This window comes from Setaria italica, chromosome I (genome assembly GCF_000263155.2).
Source record: "Setaria italica strain Yugu1 chromosome I, Setaria_italica_v2.0, whole genome shotgun sequence".
Taxonomy (NCBI): Eukaryota; Viridiplantae; Streptophyta; class Magnoliopsida; order Poales; family Poaceae; genus Setaria; species Setaria italica.
In genome coordinates this window covers 25,628,259-25,647,446 of record NC_028450.1, presented here as the reverse complement: position 1 = coordinate 25,647,446, position 19,188 = coordinate 25,628,259, and the positions used below count along the sequence as shown (strand labels likewise).

General features: G+C 44.9%; 1 protein-coding gene across 1 annotated transcript; it reads right to left on the bottom strand.

Annotated features, from left to right (window-relative positions):
- Positions 1-502: 502 nt before the first annotated feature.
- On the bottom strand, positions 503-18,951 carry LOC101756810 (uridylate kinase-like). Its single transcript, XM_012845112.2, is given in 10 exon segments — positions 503-765; positions 863-1,001; positions 1,003-1,026; positions 1,028-1,047; positions 1,201-1,436; positions 4,402-4,472; positions 4,533-4,613; positions 4,691-4,787; positions 4,849-5,117; positions 18,673-18,951. Coding segments are annotated over 10 exon segments (1,314 nt in total). The 3' UTR covers positions 503-667.
- Between the last annotated feature and the right edge of the window lie 237 nt (positions 18,952-19,188).

Below are 19,188 nucleotides of genomic sequence, written 5' to 3'. Positions count from 1 at the left end.
TCGATAAAATAGACCTTTATAATATATTTTACACCATTGACCTTCTATTATTAGGTCTGGGTTTGACTGCTATTTTGTATTGGAATATATTTACAAAATATAATAAATTTGTACGACATGAATGTTTTTTCCGAGACAAATCTGCACACATGATTCTTAAAAAAAGATGTTACAGTCAGTTTTTAAATTTTAAACCAGACAAAGTCGATAACCTATTAGCATGTGGTACCGCTGTGCATGCGCCGTGAACTCAGAATGTGCGTGTTTATGAGCTATTACGTTGAAATTCAATTGAACCACGGAGACGAATTTCGGTTTTGTTTCTGGTTCATCAGCATTTCCCTCTGCCGGCCCAACGAAAACCGGAGTCAAAGGGCCTGTCAACTTGGCACCACTGCACCAGCCTACATCAGAATCATCTATGCTGAACAGAAGTGCTGAAGATCCAGAGGAATTGACTTCGCAACAGAAACTGGGTCACGAGACCGTATAACATCATTCATCACTGCTTCCCTGTCCAATTTGGACATCCATCAACCCCAAAACGAAGATAAGCTTTCCCGCCCGATTTGGACATGCCACCCCAAAACGAAGACAAGCTAGGGAACCCCAAAAGGTATCCGACGATCACTGAAGCTTCAGTTCTGTGCAGTTTTCTTGCATCAAGTTAGCCGATCCTTCCTGTCTGGTCGACCAAAGTTCCTACATGATCTCCACACAATGCTCTGGATATGTTACCAGGCTCCAGCATGTTAAAAAGGACAACTGAAAACAAGTGCAAAAGTAGTTATCACATCTGGAGTATTTGAAAAGTTACCGGTCTTGAATACATACATGCATGAGACAGGGATAGTACGCTAACAGGGAATGTTGTTCTCCTCGCAAAAGCTTATTGCTTTGACATCCATTTCGCTGAACCTTCTTGCCACTAACTTCCGATACGAAATGTGTTCAGATTCTGCATCACCATTGCTTCCAGGAGCCCAACCATATAGAAATGTGTTCAGATTCTCCAGTTAAACCTTTAAAGGAGTACATCTGCGTTGACTGGTTAACAGTGCATCTAGTAAGATTTATATGCCACAAGTGGAGCTAAATTCCATGAAAAGAAAACAGTTTTTAAGAAACAAATTGTGATATTCATGTAGAAATGCTGGGTAGAAATAGGGTCTGGTACAGGAAGGTAGTTCAAAGAGATACCCTCAGAAGCCCTCAAGGCTGCTGCGCTGTCGGTTGTCAAAAGTGGATTTCCCATTGCAGCACCAATCCCTCCAAAGATAACAACCCTTCCTTTCTCAAGATGGCACATAGCTCGTCGTCTGATGTATGGTTCAGTAGCATCTTGCATCACCAATGTTGTCTGAACTCGAGCCTCAATGCCTATCTTTTCAAGCGATGCTTGAAGCAACACCGCATTCGTCACTGATGCCATCATCCTGAAACAATTTAAGTGTTCAGGCCAGTGTTAACTTCTAAGGGTTACATTTAATGCCAAACTATGGTTGCATCATCAGTCATCAAAGTAGTCGAATGGTAAAACAAATACTGCTGAGATTTTCCGAGCAGAGAAATGAACTAGCGGCATGCTAAAAGATGTTGTCTGAACGCCATATATGAAGATATATGAAGGGTGATTTTTGTTGGCTTTTAGCTTTTAAAACACCTTCCTCTACTTTCAAATATTTTTGAGGTAAAAAATTACCCACCTCTGCCGCTGGTTATGAGAGTAACGGTTCGTTTTTTTTCTTAGTTTTCTGTCGCGTGGGAGAAGCCGCCGCCGAGCCCGAGCTCCGTTCGCGCCGCCGCCGGGCGCGGACTCCGTCGCCGCGGGTGCCGCCGCCGGGCGCGGACTCCGTCGCCGCGGGTGCCGCCGCCGGTGCAGGCGCCACCGGGCGAGGGCTCCGTCGTCCCCGTGCAGAGCAGATCAGATAGCGCCCCCGTCATCCCCGCCGGGCGTGCGCCTGGTCGACCGGATCCGCGTCTCGCCGGCGCCGTCCGATTCCGCGCAAGAGCACGCGCTGCCGCTCACCTTCTTCGATGTGGCCTGGCTCTTCACCAGCCCCATCGAGCGCCTCTTCTTCTTCCGCCACCCGGACCCGTCATCCGCGCTTCCGCTCCTCCGATCCGCCGACAGGAACTGATGGAACATGGCGTGCAGTCTATATCTCTGTCGTTATCCCGTTCGTCACTTGTTACTGGCCTGGGCGGGCTGGAAATTTCTCCGTTGAAACCACAAGCTGATCATACACGGAGGACGAAGATGAAGGACAGAGCCAGATGATGCGTCAGGGGTCAGGTCGTCTCACTCCTGTCTCCTCTCCTTGAGATGGTAGCTCCGCAATGAACCGGAGCAGGGAGCTCTTCTCCTGATCAGAGCACGGCTTGGCATGGGAGGCCATGGAGAGTAGCAGCACGGCGAGGGCGAAGCCGGAGAATGGCATGGCTGGCTGGTTGCCGCTGCTTCTTGTTCTTGCTGCTGATGTGAGCTGCTGCACGTGTTTCTCTCTTGAACCTTACCGGCATGGAGGGACCTAACGAGGCTTTGCTGAAATGCAAGCTGTTAGTTGTCTAGTTCTGCAAGCATGAAGGATAATACTAAGGGAGTAAGGGTATAAACAAATGCTGTCAAATCTGCTGATGCTAGACTGATGATTCACTGCTTCAAAAGCTTTGTCAGAATTCATGTCGTCTCCACATGGCAAGGAGGTCGAGAGATGTGATGTTGATAAGAGTACTTGGTACAACATACAAGTAGCACGAGACAAACACAAGGAGATGAGAGTGACAGTGTGAAGAATGAGGATATTATGAATACCATTCATACTAGGATAGCTGATGCTTTGATTAGTACGAGAGGAGGATATTAATGTTGAGGGATAACATCATTGTGTAAACTTTTTGATGGATATTGTTCTATTTATGTGGACCAAACACTTTGATGGATGAAGAACATAAAAAATTTTATTTTTTTCCTTTCTAAAATAGTTATTTATATGCGAATTAGTGAATACATTATTTTGTTACGAGCAATTTGCATATAAACACACCCACAGACCTTTAGAGGCATTACAGATATTTCTTACACAGCTTACAGTTTCAAAGTTGTTCTAACCAAACAGTCTTGTGCTTTTCCCACGGTTACTTTCTCACAGCTGCTTTTCACAGCCTACAGGTCACAGCAGCTTTTTCCAAAGTCACAGCCCAACCAAACACACTCTAATGTTCGGAGGTGACCCGATTAACTAATACATGTCATGGATCACATGGGTTGGGTTGATTTTTGTACCAAAAAATACTCCTGTGCATTCTGAAATTGAGTCAAAATTATTTTCGTCAGATACGTTGTTGCTTAATCTCTCACAAATGATGCAGCAAGGATACATCAATTAAAAGCTAAAAGTATTCTGAACATAAATAGATTAGAATTACATGGCTCAATCATTTATTGTTGTTACAAAAGAAAATGGCTTCAATTTTCAGCAGCCATGCCCTTAGATGTCAAATGGAAAGGTAACACAATTCACGCAGATACATCATAAAAAACACATGCCAAGCTATTTCTTAAAGTTTCTCCTCCAGTATATAGATTCTGATATACATCCATAAAGGTACTTTTATATTTGAAATATTGGTCAAAAGGAGAGGTTTTAACAGCTGGAAGTAAGAGAACTATCAGATACAGAGATTTTTTCCTGGATCGATAAGTAATAATGATATGTAACTCATAAGTCACAAACCATCCAATATGGCTCTCGTAAGCAGTGAAGGAGCCATATATGAAGGTCCATTTCCAATACCTGTGTAATGTGCGTAGGTAGTAGGTAAACCTATGAAAAAGAGTTAGGAAGAGTACTGAATGCAGTCTACTCAAAACAAACAGTGTGATGAAATAAACCCAAGAGAAGCTCTGCTCAATGCAGGCACATAGCATGTAATGTAGTTACCCTAAGCCCCCTAAAACTTACTACAGCCTATCTGTACATCACCTAGCCCTTGTTTACTTGACGAATTTGGGAGGTGCCAAATTACTGTAGCAACACTGTAGCGTTTCGTTTGTATTTGTGAATTATTGTCCAAACATTGACTAATTAGGCTCAAAAGATTCATCTCGCAAAGTACAACAAAACTGTGCAATTAGTTTTTAATTTCATCTACATTTAGTACTCCATACATGTACCGCAAGTTTGATGTGATGGGGAATCTTCTTTTTGCATAGTGCCAAAGTTGGGAGTTGGGAGTGAAGTAAACAAGGGCTAGTTAATTCACACTGAAACGTTGGCACAGCCCGCAAGTAGCACGTAAGATCAGCAATGAGCATTTTTGATAAGGAGCACGGGCCATTACAGGAAATGACATTACAGAGCAGAGAACTAGCAAAATAAGTGATCTTGATCAAATTACCCTATTGGACATGCTGCAGCCCTTTCAATGCATGTTTCGGCCGCCCAAGTGCCGCCACAGCACAGCAATTGCTACCTGATAGTAGCCTTAATGGTCAGGTGACAAATAAAATAACATTCGATATCATTGACCCCACTAAACAAATTTCTTCTATCTACCTGAACGCCACGAAGGCTTGCGGCCTGAACTTCTCTAGCAATTAGCGGGATCATCTAGAACAGACATGCGCAAAATTAGCATCATCTAGCACGGAATTGTCAAACTATATAGGCTCTTAATAGGAACACACCTTTGGGTCAACATTTTCAGAAGCTGACCCTGCCAGCAAACTGCCCCCAATCTTCAAGAGTGCTCTTTTCCATCTCGGACACAAGAGAGGTCCCAATCTGAAACCAACAGTAGAAGGTGCACAACTGCAATGCGAATTATTTCCTCATCAGTTCTTGCCTCTGGTAGTGCCCAAAGTGAACAAACAAAAATTTACTCGTGCTTCTTCTACCTCTTGTCATTCTGTTGCTGCTGGTGCCCAGTTTTGACATATCGGCCCGAGAGTTCCCCTCATGCAGGTGCTCGAACCGCTCCGTGTCCTTGTCGAGGAAGCTAGCAATGCCCCCGTCGCTCCACTTCCTCCTACCGCGCTTCTGGTAGTGCGCCGCGCCCACGCCGCAGCCGTCTCTCTCCTCCTTGCTGCCGCTTTGGAGGTTGGGGGAGCAGTACTGTCATGGAATGCATCACTACGAGCCTAAGGCCGTGTAATAGAATAGCATTATTGGGCATGTGTGCTGACTCTGGGCGACCCAGCCCATGTATCTGGTAATTGTGCCGAGACGGCGAAGGGAGAAGAAACGAGAACTAAAACCTAAAATACTATTCCTCTCTCGTCTACCTCATCTACCTCCTGCTCGAGGCGTCGGCGCCATTCTCCCTCTGCTGTGCGTGACACCGGCGACCCTCTTCTCACTGTAGGAGCGTGACATCTAGTACCGAGCCTAGATTCCTAGGATTTGACGCTGGCGCCTCCTCCAGATACCTATCCGCCCAAACCCCCATCCAAATCATCCACCAACACCGTTGTCGCCACCAGTTCAAACCCTAGATCCGCAACACCACCACCACCACCTCCGCTACCGCAACATCGGCAATGAGGGAAAAAGGCGAGAACACCTACGTTGACGTTCAGGATGACGACGGCAGAAGAGAAGCTTGACCTGCTAATCTCCAAGGTGAAGGCTCTTCAGTCAACCCAACTCAAGCTGACCACCATGGTGAACTCCCTCAACACATGGAGCGACAATGTTGACAAGTTATCGGCGGGGTTGAGCAAAGAAATCAAAGATCTCACATCGCACATGAAGGCGTTGGAAGCAGCCACCTCTACTGCTCTGCCATAGGCCCCGTCACGCGAGGAAGAGGGGCGGGCCAGTGGCCACCACGTCGACTTCCATCACCAGGGTGCTGATGTGGGGTCTCTGACCACCCATCCCACCCTGGTCAAGGGTGAGAACTAGTATCCCAAAATCTCTAATTTGGTTACTGATATCCCTGAGACCAATACTAGAAGAAACAATATGTTTGCTCATCACCATGAATCAAGAGAGTATAAGTTGCCTAAGATTGATTTCCCTAGGTTCAATGGAGAGCACCCAAGAGTGGGAGAGAAAAATGTGAGAAATATTTTACCATGTACAATGTTCCTGTTCATGTGTAGGTTCCTTTTGCTACTATCAATTTCACTGCTAATGCTGAGTTGTAGTTGCAAACATATGAAGCCCAACATGCCATTAATAGTTGGCCTGAGTTATGTGTTGCTGCAGAGAAAAAATTTGGGCAGGACCTTTATCACAACTACATGAGGGATCTCTTATCCATTAGGCAAACTAGTGATGTGTCAGATTTGAGCAAGCAAAACATAGAGTCCTAGTGCATAACAAGGAGATTGGTGAAGTCTTTTTTGTGCAAAAGTTTCTTAATGGCCTGAAGTACAACATTAGCAATGCCATAACACTGCATAAACCAAGAACGGTTGATGTTGCATTATCCTTGGCTCTTATGCAAGAAGAACTTTTGGAAGCATCAAATCGGACATTTTCATCAAGAGCTCGAGAATACAGCAGGAGTGCTGTCAAGAATACAAGTCACACACCAACCACTACAACTGTTGCTGGTGTCTTGGGTGGAACACCCACATCAGAGAAACCACAAGCAAAGAAATATCAAAACAAGAATAGATGGGACAACAAATATGAAGCATTGAGAGCAAAGAGGAGAGCCAGTGGGCTGTGCATGAAATGTGGGGAGATTTACAGCCCTCAACATCGTTGTCCAAAACAAGTAGAGCTTCATGTGGTGGAAGAGCTCATGGAATTATTACAGCATGAAGAACTCAGTGAAGGAGGGACTGAGGTGGGCAGCTAAGACAGTGATGAGAAGTTACTAGCCTTATCATGTTTTGCTACAGCTGGTACACAAGGAAAGAAAACAATGAGAATTCAAGGGCTGGTGCGGAATCAAGAAGTGCTGATCTTAATTGATTCAGGGAGTTCAGGCACATTTATTAGTGAATCATTGGTCGCGGCTCTGAAGCTTCCAACAACTGCTATTCCAGAGACCACAATCAGGATGGCCAATGGCAACAAACTTTATTGCAACAAGATGATCAATTAGTTAACTTGGTGGGCACAGGGGAACACCTTCTCAACTAATGCAAGAGTCCTAGCCCTGGGCTGCTATGATATGATCTTGGGTATAGACTGGCTGGAACAACATAGCCCAATGTGGGTTCACTGGAAGAGAAAAAGAATGAGATTCAATCATCAAGGAAAAAGAATCACACTGAATGGAGTGAAAGACAACGTAATTCACTGCAAGAAGATAATAGGGAAGAAGCTCAAGGGCCTGATAAGGAAAAGAGGTGTGGCCCAGATCATTCAATTGGCACCTCATACAGAGACAACAACAACAACCTCATCAATTCCCACAGGTGTTTAGAAGGTGTTAGATGAACATTCTGCATTGTTTCAGGATCCAAAAGTGTTGCCCCCACAACGGAATTGTGACCATTCCATTCCATTATAGCCTGGTACCCAGCCTGTCAATGTGAAACCCTACAAATACTCTCCATCACAAAAAGATGAGATAGAGAGATAGATCAAGGAGATGCTGCAGCAAGGAATTATAAAGCCAAGCACAAGCCCATTTGCTTCTCCAGCGCTACTGGTGAAGAAAAAAGATGGTATATGGAGATTCTGTGTTGATTACAGGCATCTCAACAACATCACCGTGAAGAATAAATACCCACTGCCAATAGTAGATGAACTGCTAGATGAATTACATAGAGCTGAACGGTTCACCAAATTGGACTTAAGGTCTGGCTATCATCAAATCAGATTGTTGCCAGGAGATGAGCACAAAACTGCATTCAAAACACACAATGGACACTGGGAGTTTCGGGTGATGCCTTTTGGGCTCACAAATGCCCCTGCAATGTTTGAAGCCATCATGAACAACATCTTTGCACCAATGTTGAGAAAGAGTGTCTTGGTCTTCGTGGATGATATATTGATCTACAACAAGACAATTGAAGAACATAATCAACATTTGAAGGCAGTATCCTCTCTACTGCAAGATAACCAACAGTTGTTGAAAAAGTCTAAGTGTTCATTTGCTCAAACTAGACTGGAATACTTGGGGCACATCATCAGTGCCCAAGGGGTAGCAACAGATCCTAGCAAAGTGAAAGCAGTACAAGAATGGCCAATTCCCACTGATATTAAATAGTTGAGCAGATTTTTGGGACTGTTAGGCTATTACAGAAAGTTCATAAGAAATTATGGCTCCATCAGCAAACCCTTATCAAACTTGCTAAAGAAAGGATCAATCTTCTCATGGAAACCTCACTTGTAGAACAATTTTGAAACATTCTCATGGAACCCTCACTTGCAGAACAGTTTTGAAATATTGAAACAAGCTCTTATAACAACATTAGTCCTAGCATTGCCAAATTTTTCAAAAGGGTTTCAATTGGAAACTGATGCATCAGACAAAGGCATTGGGGTTGTTCTCATGCAATCTGAGCACCCAATTGCCTATCTTAGCAAAGCTTTGGGACCCAAGGCACAAGCAATGTCCACTTTTGAAAAGGAGTGTATGGCCATATTACTTGCAGTCAACAAGTGGAAATCATACCTGCAGCACAAAGAGTTCATCATTGTAATTAATCACAAAAGCCTCACCCATCTTTCTGAGCAGAAATTGACTCAAGGGTTACAACACAAGGCATTCATCAAATTGTTGGGAATGCAATACAAGATTCAGTACAGAAAAAGGGCCAGAAACAAGGCAGCTGATGCTCTCTCAAGAACTATGCAGTCTCAACAAGAAGTAGCAGCTATTTCCACTACAGTCCCCAAATGGTTGGAAACAATTGTAGAAGAATACTTAAATGACCCAAAAGCGAAGGTGTTGCTGGCTGAACTTAGCATATCGGGGTCCAATGACAAGGGATATACTCTCAGTGACAGAATCATTCGATACAAAGGAAGAATCTAGTTGGGTAATCATTTGGAAGCACATCAAGCCATATTGCTGGCTCTGCACACTAACGGCATTGGAGGCCACAGTGGAATAATAGCAACATATAACAAAATCAAGCAGTTTTTTTGCCTAGGCAGGAATGAAAGAGGACATCAGGAAGTATGTTAGTAACTACGAGGTATGTCTACAAGCCAAAGCTGAGCATAACAAATCCCCTGGCTTACTACGACCATTACCTGTACCACCAACTTCATGGCATACCATTAGCTTAGACTTCATTGAAGGCTTACCAAAGTCTAAACAATTTGACACTATCTTGGTGATAATTGATAAATTCTCAATGTATGGCCACTTCTTGCCAATTGCACATCCATACATAGCAGCATATGTAGCTAAAGTATTCATGGACAATGTGTATAGACTTCATGGCATGCCCCAAATCATAGTATCTGATAGAGATAGGGTTTTCACAAGCAACCTATGGCAAGAACTTTTTAAGCTATCTGAGACAACACTTAATATAAGTTCAAGTTATCACCCTCAGACAGATGGGGAAACAGAGAGACTCAATCAATGTTTGGAAACTTACCTCAGATGCATGAGTCAAGCTTGTCCTCATAAATGGGCTCCATAGTTAGCATTGGCTGAATTTGGTATAACACTATATACCACTTAGCACTTGGCAAGTCACCATTTGAAGTGCTATATGGGTATCCACCAAAGCATTTTGGAATCACAATAGGATCACAGTGTCAAGTTGCTGAGTTGAACAAGTGGCTGCAAAACAGAACTGAAATCCATAGGATTGTGTAGCATAATCTGGAGAGAGCACAAAACAGAATGAAAATGCAAGCAGACAAGAACAAAAGTGAGAGAAGCTTTGAAGTGGGTGATTGGGTCTATCTCAAATTACAACCATATGTGCAACTGTCAGTAGCGAGAAGATCAAACCAAAAACTCAGATACAAGTACTTTGGGCCATATTTTATTCTACAGAAAGTCGGAGAGGTGGCATATAAGCTCTAGTTGCCTCCAACAAGCCAGATTCATCCGATCATCCATGTGTCACAACTGAAGAAAGCCTGCCACCATCTACGGAGGTAAGTGTTGATGCTGATCTGTCTTGCATATCTACTTCATCACAACTAGTTCCAGTTCAACTGCTCGAATCAAAATGGTGCAAGGTAGAAAATTGGGTAGTTCCAAGAGTGCAGGTCCAGTGGTCCAACTTACCAGCTTCCTGGCACACATGGGAGAATCTACATGCTTTGCAAGTCCAGTTCCCCGGATGCACATACCATAGTGGTGGCTAAGCGAGTTTCAGCATCAACTCGAGGACAAGTTAATTCTTAAGGAGGAGGGAATGTCATGGGCTGCATCACTATGGGCCTAAGGCCGTGTAATAGAATAGCGTTAGGCCTGCGTGCAGACTCTGGGCAACCAACCCATGTATCTGGAACTTGTGCCGAGATTGCAAAGGGAGAAGAAACATACAACTAAAACCTTAAACACCATTCCTCTCTTGTCTACCTCCTGCTCAAGGCGGCACCACCATTCTTCCCTCTGCTGTGCATGATGCCGGCGATCTTCTTCTCACTACAGGAGCAAGACAAGTACTCGCCGATGTCGCAATACTCCACCGCCGTGCCACCACCACCGTGCTTGGCCGTCGCTGCATGGTTGTTCTGGCGGCAGGTCTCGCAGAAGTGGGCAGCGGCGTTGACGGGTGGCTTCTAGGAGGGGTCGAAGCCCTACAACAGAGGAGGCGAATGGGGATCATCGTCGCCAAGGAGATTGAAGTTGTCATCACCGAGGAGACTGAAGTTGTCATCATCGAGGAGGCTGGAATAGTCGTCGTCGAGGAGACCCAAGTAGATGTCGTCGCAGGTGTTGGACATGGATGGCTATTGGCGGCTATTAGCATGCCAAGTTGTGAACCGCAAGCGTATGGATCAATTTTAGCTCTTCCCTCAAAGTATTCCCCCAAGGTTTATCAATCCGTGGAACTTATAGCACAAGATCTATTTCAACTAGCATTGTTAGTATTAACTTGGTGTTTATGAGAGATTCAGATCCAATCTACTAAGCATGTACAGACAAATAATAGATAGAGCAAGGGTAACCAATCTAGAGTAACCTAGACTATGCATATGTTGTAATTCTAAGCATGGATAGCAAAGCAACACATATATGATCTTAGTAAAAAGCATCTTTAAATCTACAGGTCCGGATCCCGAAACCCCCCACCTTACACAAGAAAGATTCTGTCACGATCACCTATATCAGCACAAGCAGGTTAAGGGCATGATCATAAGAACATGTCATACTCATCGGTAGATCAGGCATGCAAATCTGGTCACAATGACCACAAGAACACCCTAAGCAATCTATCATCGATTCATAGATTGAAAAGCAACCAAACCCGATAAAGTATAAAACCATCAAAGGAGATACTTAGATCGCTAAGAACACGAATAAATCTATTACTTCATCATGAATTATTGTACATCACAAGATCACCACCGGGATTCTACCTTGATCTTAATGACTCCTAGCTCCAGAACTCCAGCGCGATCTTCCTCGCAGGGTGATCACGCCGGTAGAGGTTTGCCTACGCTAGCCCCTGACAACTGCACGGCCCTCGACTCTCCGGAGAGGTGTCCCTCAAGCTCCTTCTGCATCTCTACTGCTTCATATCAAGTACGTCATCTTCGATATGGGGCTCGGTGGATTTTTTGGGGTATTTATAGTCCAAAGAGCGCATGGCAAAAATTGGAAGACGAGGGGGCAAAGGTGTGGTGGAACACCTTGGATTAACTTAGCTAAAGCACAATTAAGTTGCCTAACACGCGATCATATGCTTTAATGAAGTTAACGCGACGATCCGTCGAATTTCATCCTATAAAACCACTATACAGGACTGAGTTAGCATGGCTCACCCGAAGGTGAGTGGTTCCAGAGAATACAACAGATCATCCACTTAAACAAGTACATTAAGTTCTTTCAACACTGGTTTGGAAATACCAAAGTTTTACAGAGTTCAAGCAGCGGAAAAAGATAAAATAGAACTACGGAAGCTAGCGCCGGGTCGGATGTCCCTGATGAGGCCGATCAGGACATCAATGATCCCTCTCCTCGCCGTCCGAGGAGGGATCCCACTCGACCGTCCATCCAAGCGGGAGCTGGGGAGGCCAAGTACCACAAGTAGCAAACTCGGAAGCTTCAACTTCACATGAAAGAGATGCCAAAAGCAAGGCTGAGCTACTAAGCTCAACAAGACTTAACCGACCGGTGGGGAACTACTCCACCAACTTCTAGACATGCACGGCTCTTTGGCTGAGGGGTTTGTTTTGCCAAAAGCAACTACAATAGGTCCTTACTTTCAATATTTTAGCTCCGGTTCTAAGTTTATTAACCAGTCTACATTAGCAGCTTATGCTAAACAAACATCATTCCAAACAATATATATATATAGAACAAGCATCAAGTTCATATCGTCATCATGTTCCATCTTTACTCAGTGTAGCATAGCGATCAAGCAGTCTCAAACTGTGAGAGGCAGACAAATCGATTCGAGTTTCTTAACCATGCATGGCGGACCTAATCTCACGACATCCGCGCACCACGAAGGGGTCGCTTCCTGTGTCGGTCGTCCCCATCAATTCCCAGGCACGTGTCAGGTCCAAACTTCCCTTGGCATGCAATGCTCCACAGTCCCGACCTCTTGTCGTACTGTGACCGCACTTGCACTCACATGATGCACCATGGGAACCTCATTTCAGGGACAGCAAGGGTATAAGCCACACCCTAGTTCAATCAGGTACTAGGCTTCCCCATCCCATACTAGGTATGAGATTAGTACTTTCAAACACTTGATCACGAACACCAACACATCTCGACCTTAAGCAATTTCATATAGACAGACGGGGCGATCCACCGACCACCAAAAGAGTTCACAAGGCCCCTGCCCCGTCCACCGTCCTTACAGTTGTAACCAGAAAGACAACAACAACTCCTATAACTCGCGAGTGACAGGAAATCACTCGACTTTTACCGAGTCCTGTTAAGCATTGCAACTACTCGGACTCATCATACTAGTGTTCAGATCAAGGGAAACTGAGTCATGCATATATGGTTTCAAGCAACTCCTATAACGTAAATGCACATACATACAAATGAAGGCATGCGCAAGTTTAGAAAGATTGGGTTATGCTCCGGGGCTTGCCTTCGAGTGGGGTGGAAGCAAACTGATCTTCGGCGCTCTCGGCTTCAGCTCCTACGGTCAGCGGCTCAGCTACCACTCCGTCTTTTGGCACCGGGTGTAGCTCGTAGGTGCCGTCGGCGAGGTTTAGTTCTACACAAATGCAAATGCAGGGGTTAACACTTAGACGGTTATTTCAACAATGCTTGCAAGTTTTAGCCCAGGAACTGTAGCAAAACTACAGGAAGGGTGTGAAATCCTAAGCTTCTGTGGATAGAGAACAAGGTAAAAAGAGTCGGATCGGGAAAAACTTATGATCTGACCCTCAGACCTAAAGAATAACTGTACCGGGATCCTCAGACTTAACACAAAGAAGTCCCCAAATTTTACACAGATACCCTTGGTTGAAAGAAAAGGATACAGCTGAGCCCTCGGGAGAGGCGGACAAGGGTCGGCGAAACAGATAGGGGTCGGGCAGAATGGAGAAAGGGGTCGGGCGATACGGAAAAAGGGTCGGGCGAAACGGACAGGGGTCAGAAGCTTACCTCTGGGCCTACTGGTGAAGTCTTGGGGTCGGGAAGGAACAGGCTCAGGCGGAGCGATGAAAGGTGCTAAGGCTTGGGCGGCGGCGAGGTCTGGGGTGCTCCGGCGGTGGCGGTGCTTCTTGGTGACAACAAGTAAGCTCTAGCACAGCGCGGAGGAACAAGCGGCTGGTGGGTTGGGAAAGGCGGGTGTTGAGCGGAGAGGGGGAGTTTCCTCGAGAGCTTATGCAGCCGTGCTTGAGCATGAAACAGAGGACGGTGCGGCATGGCAACGATGGCGAAGGGAACTCCGGTAGAGGATTTGGTACTCCCTTTTATAGCTGCGCGGAAGAGAAGGAGTTCAGGCAGCGCGAGGATCAGGTCGAAGAGGATGGAGTGCTCTGCCGTGGCGGCGATTGGTCGACGCCTCCATTGGCCGACGAAGTGGAGCTTCGGGGATAGGGTCTTTGGTCATTGGGCATTGGAGACAGAGCTTGTGCAGGCGCGGTTTTGCCGGAAGGAAGGATTGGCGAGGGCGAGCGCGGGTCTGGTCGTGTCAAGCGGTGGATTAGGGGCGGCGGCTCGGCTAGCGTGTGGCAGGAAGGAAGAAAGGGGGCACTGCAGGCGAGGGCGTTGTAGGCGAGGTGACCGAGCGAGCGGCGACGCTAGCAGGTGCAGACCAGCGGCTTTGCCGGGGCACGCTACTGGTGAGGTGAAAAAAAAGGAGCTGTCTCTACCAGATCCGTGGTTGGCGAGGGCGGTATCGTCGCGGGGCGCGCGCGTGGGCAGCGCGACTGAGGGGCGACAGAAAAGCTGGAAGGCATTGGGACGCGCGGTCGGGTATCCGGGTGAGGAGATGTGCGCGGGAGGCCAGGCGGACTGGCGTGGCAGCGGCCAATCCTTGGTCGCAGCGGCGACAGGGCGCCTGGCGCGACCGGTGAGGTTGCGGGCGAGACGAGACAAGGTGGAAAGGGCCGCAGGGTGCTTCCGCGTGCGATTGGGAAGGAGGCGTGCTGATCCATCTTGTCGCGGCCGGCGACTGGGCGAGGCGGTGCTCATCGGGGAGGTTGAGCCACGCGGCGGAGAGGCTTTGAAGCAGGGCGCACGATTGCTCTGGCGCGCTTGGCCCGATAGATCCGGGGAATCCTTTCTCTGGGTCCAACTTCCAGTCTCTGGTTCTCCCAAAGTTGGGAAGACACTGGTTTCGAGACTTAGAGAAAAGCTACTGTTTGTTGGGTTTCAGGGGTCGAGGCTGATTAAAACTGCAGATTTGGGAACTTGTCTCAAGATTAAGCTCGGCTGATTAAACCTAAGTCGTTATAGAAGGAAACCCCTAGGCTTATCGACCTAGGAGGGTCCAGGCCGATTGGCCTAGGCCTCCCTTTTGGCCCCTCGTATCCTACTTCATCCCCAAGTCTCTGTTGGTGCTTTGAAGTCTTATTTTCACTTGCACGTGGGCTTGGCACGTCAGCTGCTTCGGGATGAGATTGATCTTCAATGTGTTTCCAAATCTCCGCTTGATTTTCTTTGTTTCCTCTTTGATCCCAAAGTGATCCTTACCATATCTTCACAAACTTATCCCTTAAGTCATTTCGGAGGATTGCTTGCCAAAAATGGGCGTCGGAAGGCACTAGAAGACCCTAGTCCGATCGGCCTGGGCTCCTCTGGGCCGATCGGCCTAGACCCTTCCTAAGCCCATTGGCCTCTATTTTCGTCTGATTCGATGCTCATTCAGTGCTTCATCCGAAAATACACTTTTAGGTCCAATTCCCTGCAAAAATAGAACATACTCCAAAATATGTTGCACATGTGAAAATGACCGGTTTATTAGGTGTAATAAATAGTTTAGGTATTAAATTTAGGTCATTATTAAAGATAAACATGGGTAAAGTGTGTCAACAGCGAGCGTCAACAATTCCCCCATGCTTAAACATTGCTCATCCTCGAGTAAGTCTTCAATAGAAACAACGTTGCCTTTCGGTGTTCAATCATGCACTTGATCACACACAAGAAAACATAACGCTCTCATAGGATTTTTCAATTAATATTCAAGTTGCAACCAGCCTTCTCTAATATGGAGGGTAGAAATCATTTAAGAACATCCCATAATAAATTTATTCTTTTGATCTCAATTTTAAATAGACCTCAGCAGATTTTGAATAAAAACTTTTTCAAAAAGAAACTAAACCGAGATCAACAATTTAAACTTCATTGCAATTGCTCATGTTCTCTTAGGTCATCAAGTCTCTCAATCCTATGCTAGAACTTTTCCAATTTGTCATCACTCAAAAATATGTGTAAGGCTTTATCTGGATCTTTAGGAAGGTTAGTCCTAGCAAAAATATTATAATCAGGATAGTATCAAAACAAGAAAGACTTTTGATGAATCTTATTGAGACTTGTCAAAAAGGTCATGGAAAATAATTGTTTATTGAGAGGGAGAGAACGAACACACACATTTAGATAGTGGACATGTGCAAGAGCAAAGAGTAATCATGAGGCACAAGTGAAAGTCTACGTAATCAGATTGCACATGGTTGGAATAATGTGTATGGAGTAATCCTTAATCTTGAAAGCACTTGGGATCTCTATGAAGCTCAAAGAATTTAGAAGAATTTTCTGTCATTTCTTCTTTCCTCATTTTTTCTTTCTTTTTCCTTTTTCCTTTCTTTCTTTATTTTTCTTTTTCTCCTCAGAACTCTTTGCAACATATTACTTACTCAGCTGTAGTTAGAGATAATGTGATGACTCTCCCCCCATGCTTAGAAGATGCTCGTCCTCAAGCATGAAAAGGAAGAAAGATAAACTGCTAATGTAAGTACCAAAATCTTCGATCTTATGAAAAAAATTATCTTATTCCATTAGAGGGGCTTCCACGCAAAATTTCAAGGGCAACAGAGGGGGGGGGGACACCCCAGGCCGATCGGCTTGAGGGTGGCCAGGCCGATCGGCCTGGCCCCTTCTTGCCTCTATTTCCTCCGCTTTTTATTCCACACACTGGTGGTTGCCTCCAAGTCTCGATTTTCATGAAAAGGCACTAAATAATCTTCCGAAACTCGTCAAAATATTTTCCATACTAAAATTTCATTATGGTTAAGGAGGTAGTCACAAAAATGATATATTTGGGTTTAGATTTGGATGCCTAGTGAGGTTTGTGAGATTTCTAGTGCAGAAATTCACAATGCATGGACAAAAATGCTAGCAATAAGAGGTTACACAAAAAGGAGTGACCAACTTCTAAGTCTCATACCACATAAGTAGATCCTGAATCAATTGACCCAAAAATAAATTTTGCAATCTATAGCTGATAAATATTTAGCTTTGGATGGGTAGAGCAATTTCAAAAAGTATCATTGACAAGGTCAGCATAAGTTGTAACAAAAAATAAGAGAGCCTTTGATCCATTTAAAAGAGAGAGCAATAAATAAATATATGGGTCCAAATTATCATGACCTCCACAAAAAGATAAGCCGGTATTTATGTCAATTTCAGCTCGTGTTAGAGAGAGCATTAGTTCAATGGTGCAATAACCAAGTACAAAAATTAAACAAAGCGGCAACGATCATCGTCTTCCAACATGATAAGAACTTAAACCATCACAATTAATCACATATCATTATGTTCAGGTGATGCATATTTTATTTAAGCATGGCATGGTGAAACACACGAACTAAAAATAAAGAGATAATAAAGCAAAAAAGTAAATAGAAAATCTTTTGCACACCCAACACACATATTGAAATAAATAAAAAGGAAAAAAAAGAAAGCTCAAACCACATGTGTGCATTTTTATTTGTCGCCTTTAGTCTCCAATCCAGGTCACCTTGCGGTGGGTCATAATGTGGCTCTCCCTGCGACGCGTCTCCTTGTTGTTGGTACTCGTGATACCCCTACTCGTAGTGCTCCTGCGCTCCACCTTGATACTGATCTAGAGGCACAATCCCCATCATGTCGAACTGATATTCGATGGTCATGTTGCTGTCCTCAATTCTAATCAGCGGCTTGTGTCACAGTACTTGCATCTTGTAAATTTCTTTGTACATATGAGCTTATGATGCGCGCACTTCTCTGTGGCTGTGGCAGGTGGCTGAACTGAGCAGATAATGGTGCATATGGTGGGGGTCCCTGAAAAAGAGGTGGCATGTAACCATGGAAAGCATATGGTGTTGGTGGAGGAGGTTGCGTCTGCTGCTGAAATTTTGGTCGTACTTATACGCTGGTTGCTGGAGATGTGGTGAATATGGGCCTTCTGCCCACGCTTCTACCGGCACCTCCGGTCACTGTTCTTGCTACCATCCTTCATGGACTCCCTCGTAACTTGGTGCATTCTGAAACTCCGTCTGCCATTAGCTTGAGCTAGGTGGTGGAATTGGTATTTCTGGAGCTGCCTGTGATGATGAGCCTTCTTCTATTCTTTGTCCTCTCTTATCTTTCTTTGCTGGAAATAAAATTCCTTCTTCCCGCCAATTAGTCTTGCCTACATAATAGATTCCCAGTCTTCGTTCGGGCAACTTGGAATTAGTGACCCCAAATGTATATCCTTTCTCCCCATCACCACCAATTAAGTGTGCATTTTTCATAGTCCTGGCATCAATGCTTTCTCCTTTAATGAACCAATCAAGGTCCCTTTCAATATCTTGATTCAAAAATGATGCGATCATAGTCTGGTAGCAACCTGAACCAACAGTTCCGGTCCCTGATGTAGCTTCAGCAAGCCATCTGTTTATCATCACCAAGGAGGGGTCAGTTACTTTCTTTCCCACTACCGCACAATAAAGCCAGTTCATCTCGGAGTCAGTAATTTTGGTCTCCTTGATTCTTCCCGAGACATGATGGCTCATCCAAAAATGAAATCTTGCACTATTTGATTGCAAATATTTTTCTGTTGCCTATTTTCTTCCTTTGTAATTTTCTTCCAGAATTCCTTTAAGTCTTCTTCTTTCACTTCTCCATATATTGGGACTTTGGATTGAAACCCAAGAGTGTTGTGATTGCTCCATATGTAATAATCTTTACTTCGTCCTTTATTCTAAAGGATAGGCATGGAATTTCTTCATTTGTCTCCTCGCTCCATTGCATGATCTTTTTCATGGTCATGAACATCTCCACGGCCACATCCTTGTATACACTGATGGGGCCATTAAGAGAGAATTGCATCGACGCAATATTTCTCAGGAGCTTGTAAATATCATTATGAAATCCAATATCCTGAAGAAAGTCATTGTTGAAGTCATGGTTGGCAACAATTCTCCCTTCAATATTTTTCAGTTGCTCTTCCTCCTTGCTTTTTATCATGAAGCCGTATGCCGACTTATTTTTGGTGAAGCCCCCACGAGAGCGAGTTGCTCTCCTTGAAGTGTCCGGCGTGGCTTTGGGAATTCAACACAATACATTGAACCGCATGGGGGAGCTTCATATGTTCATCCCACCAAGCAACATACAATCATTGTGTGGTGTGCCATGTCAACGTCCATGCCTCATGGTGACTCAAAGACTGAGTGCTGCTGCGGAGCACTTGATGTAGATGATGCT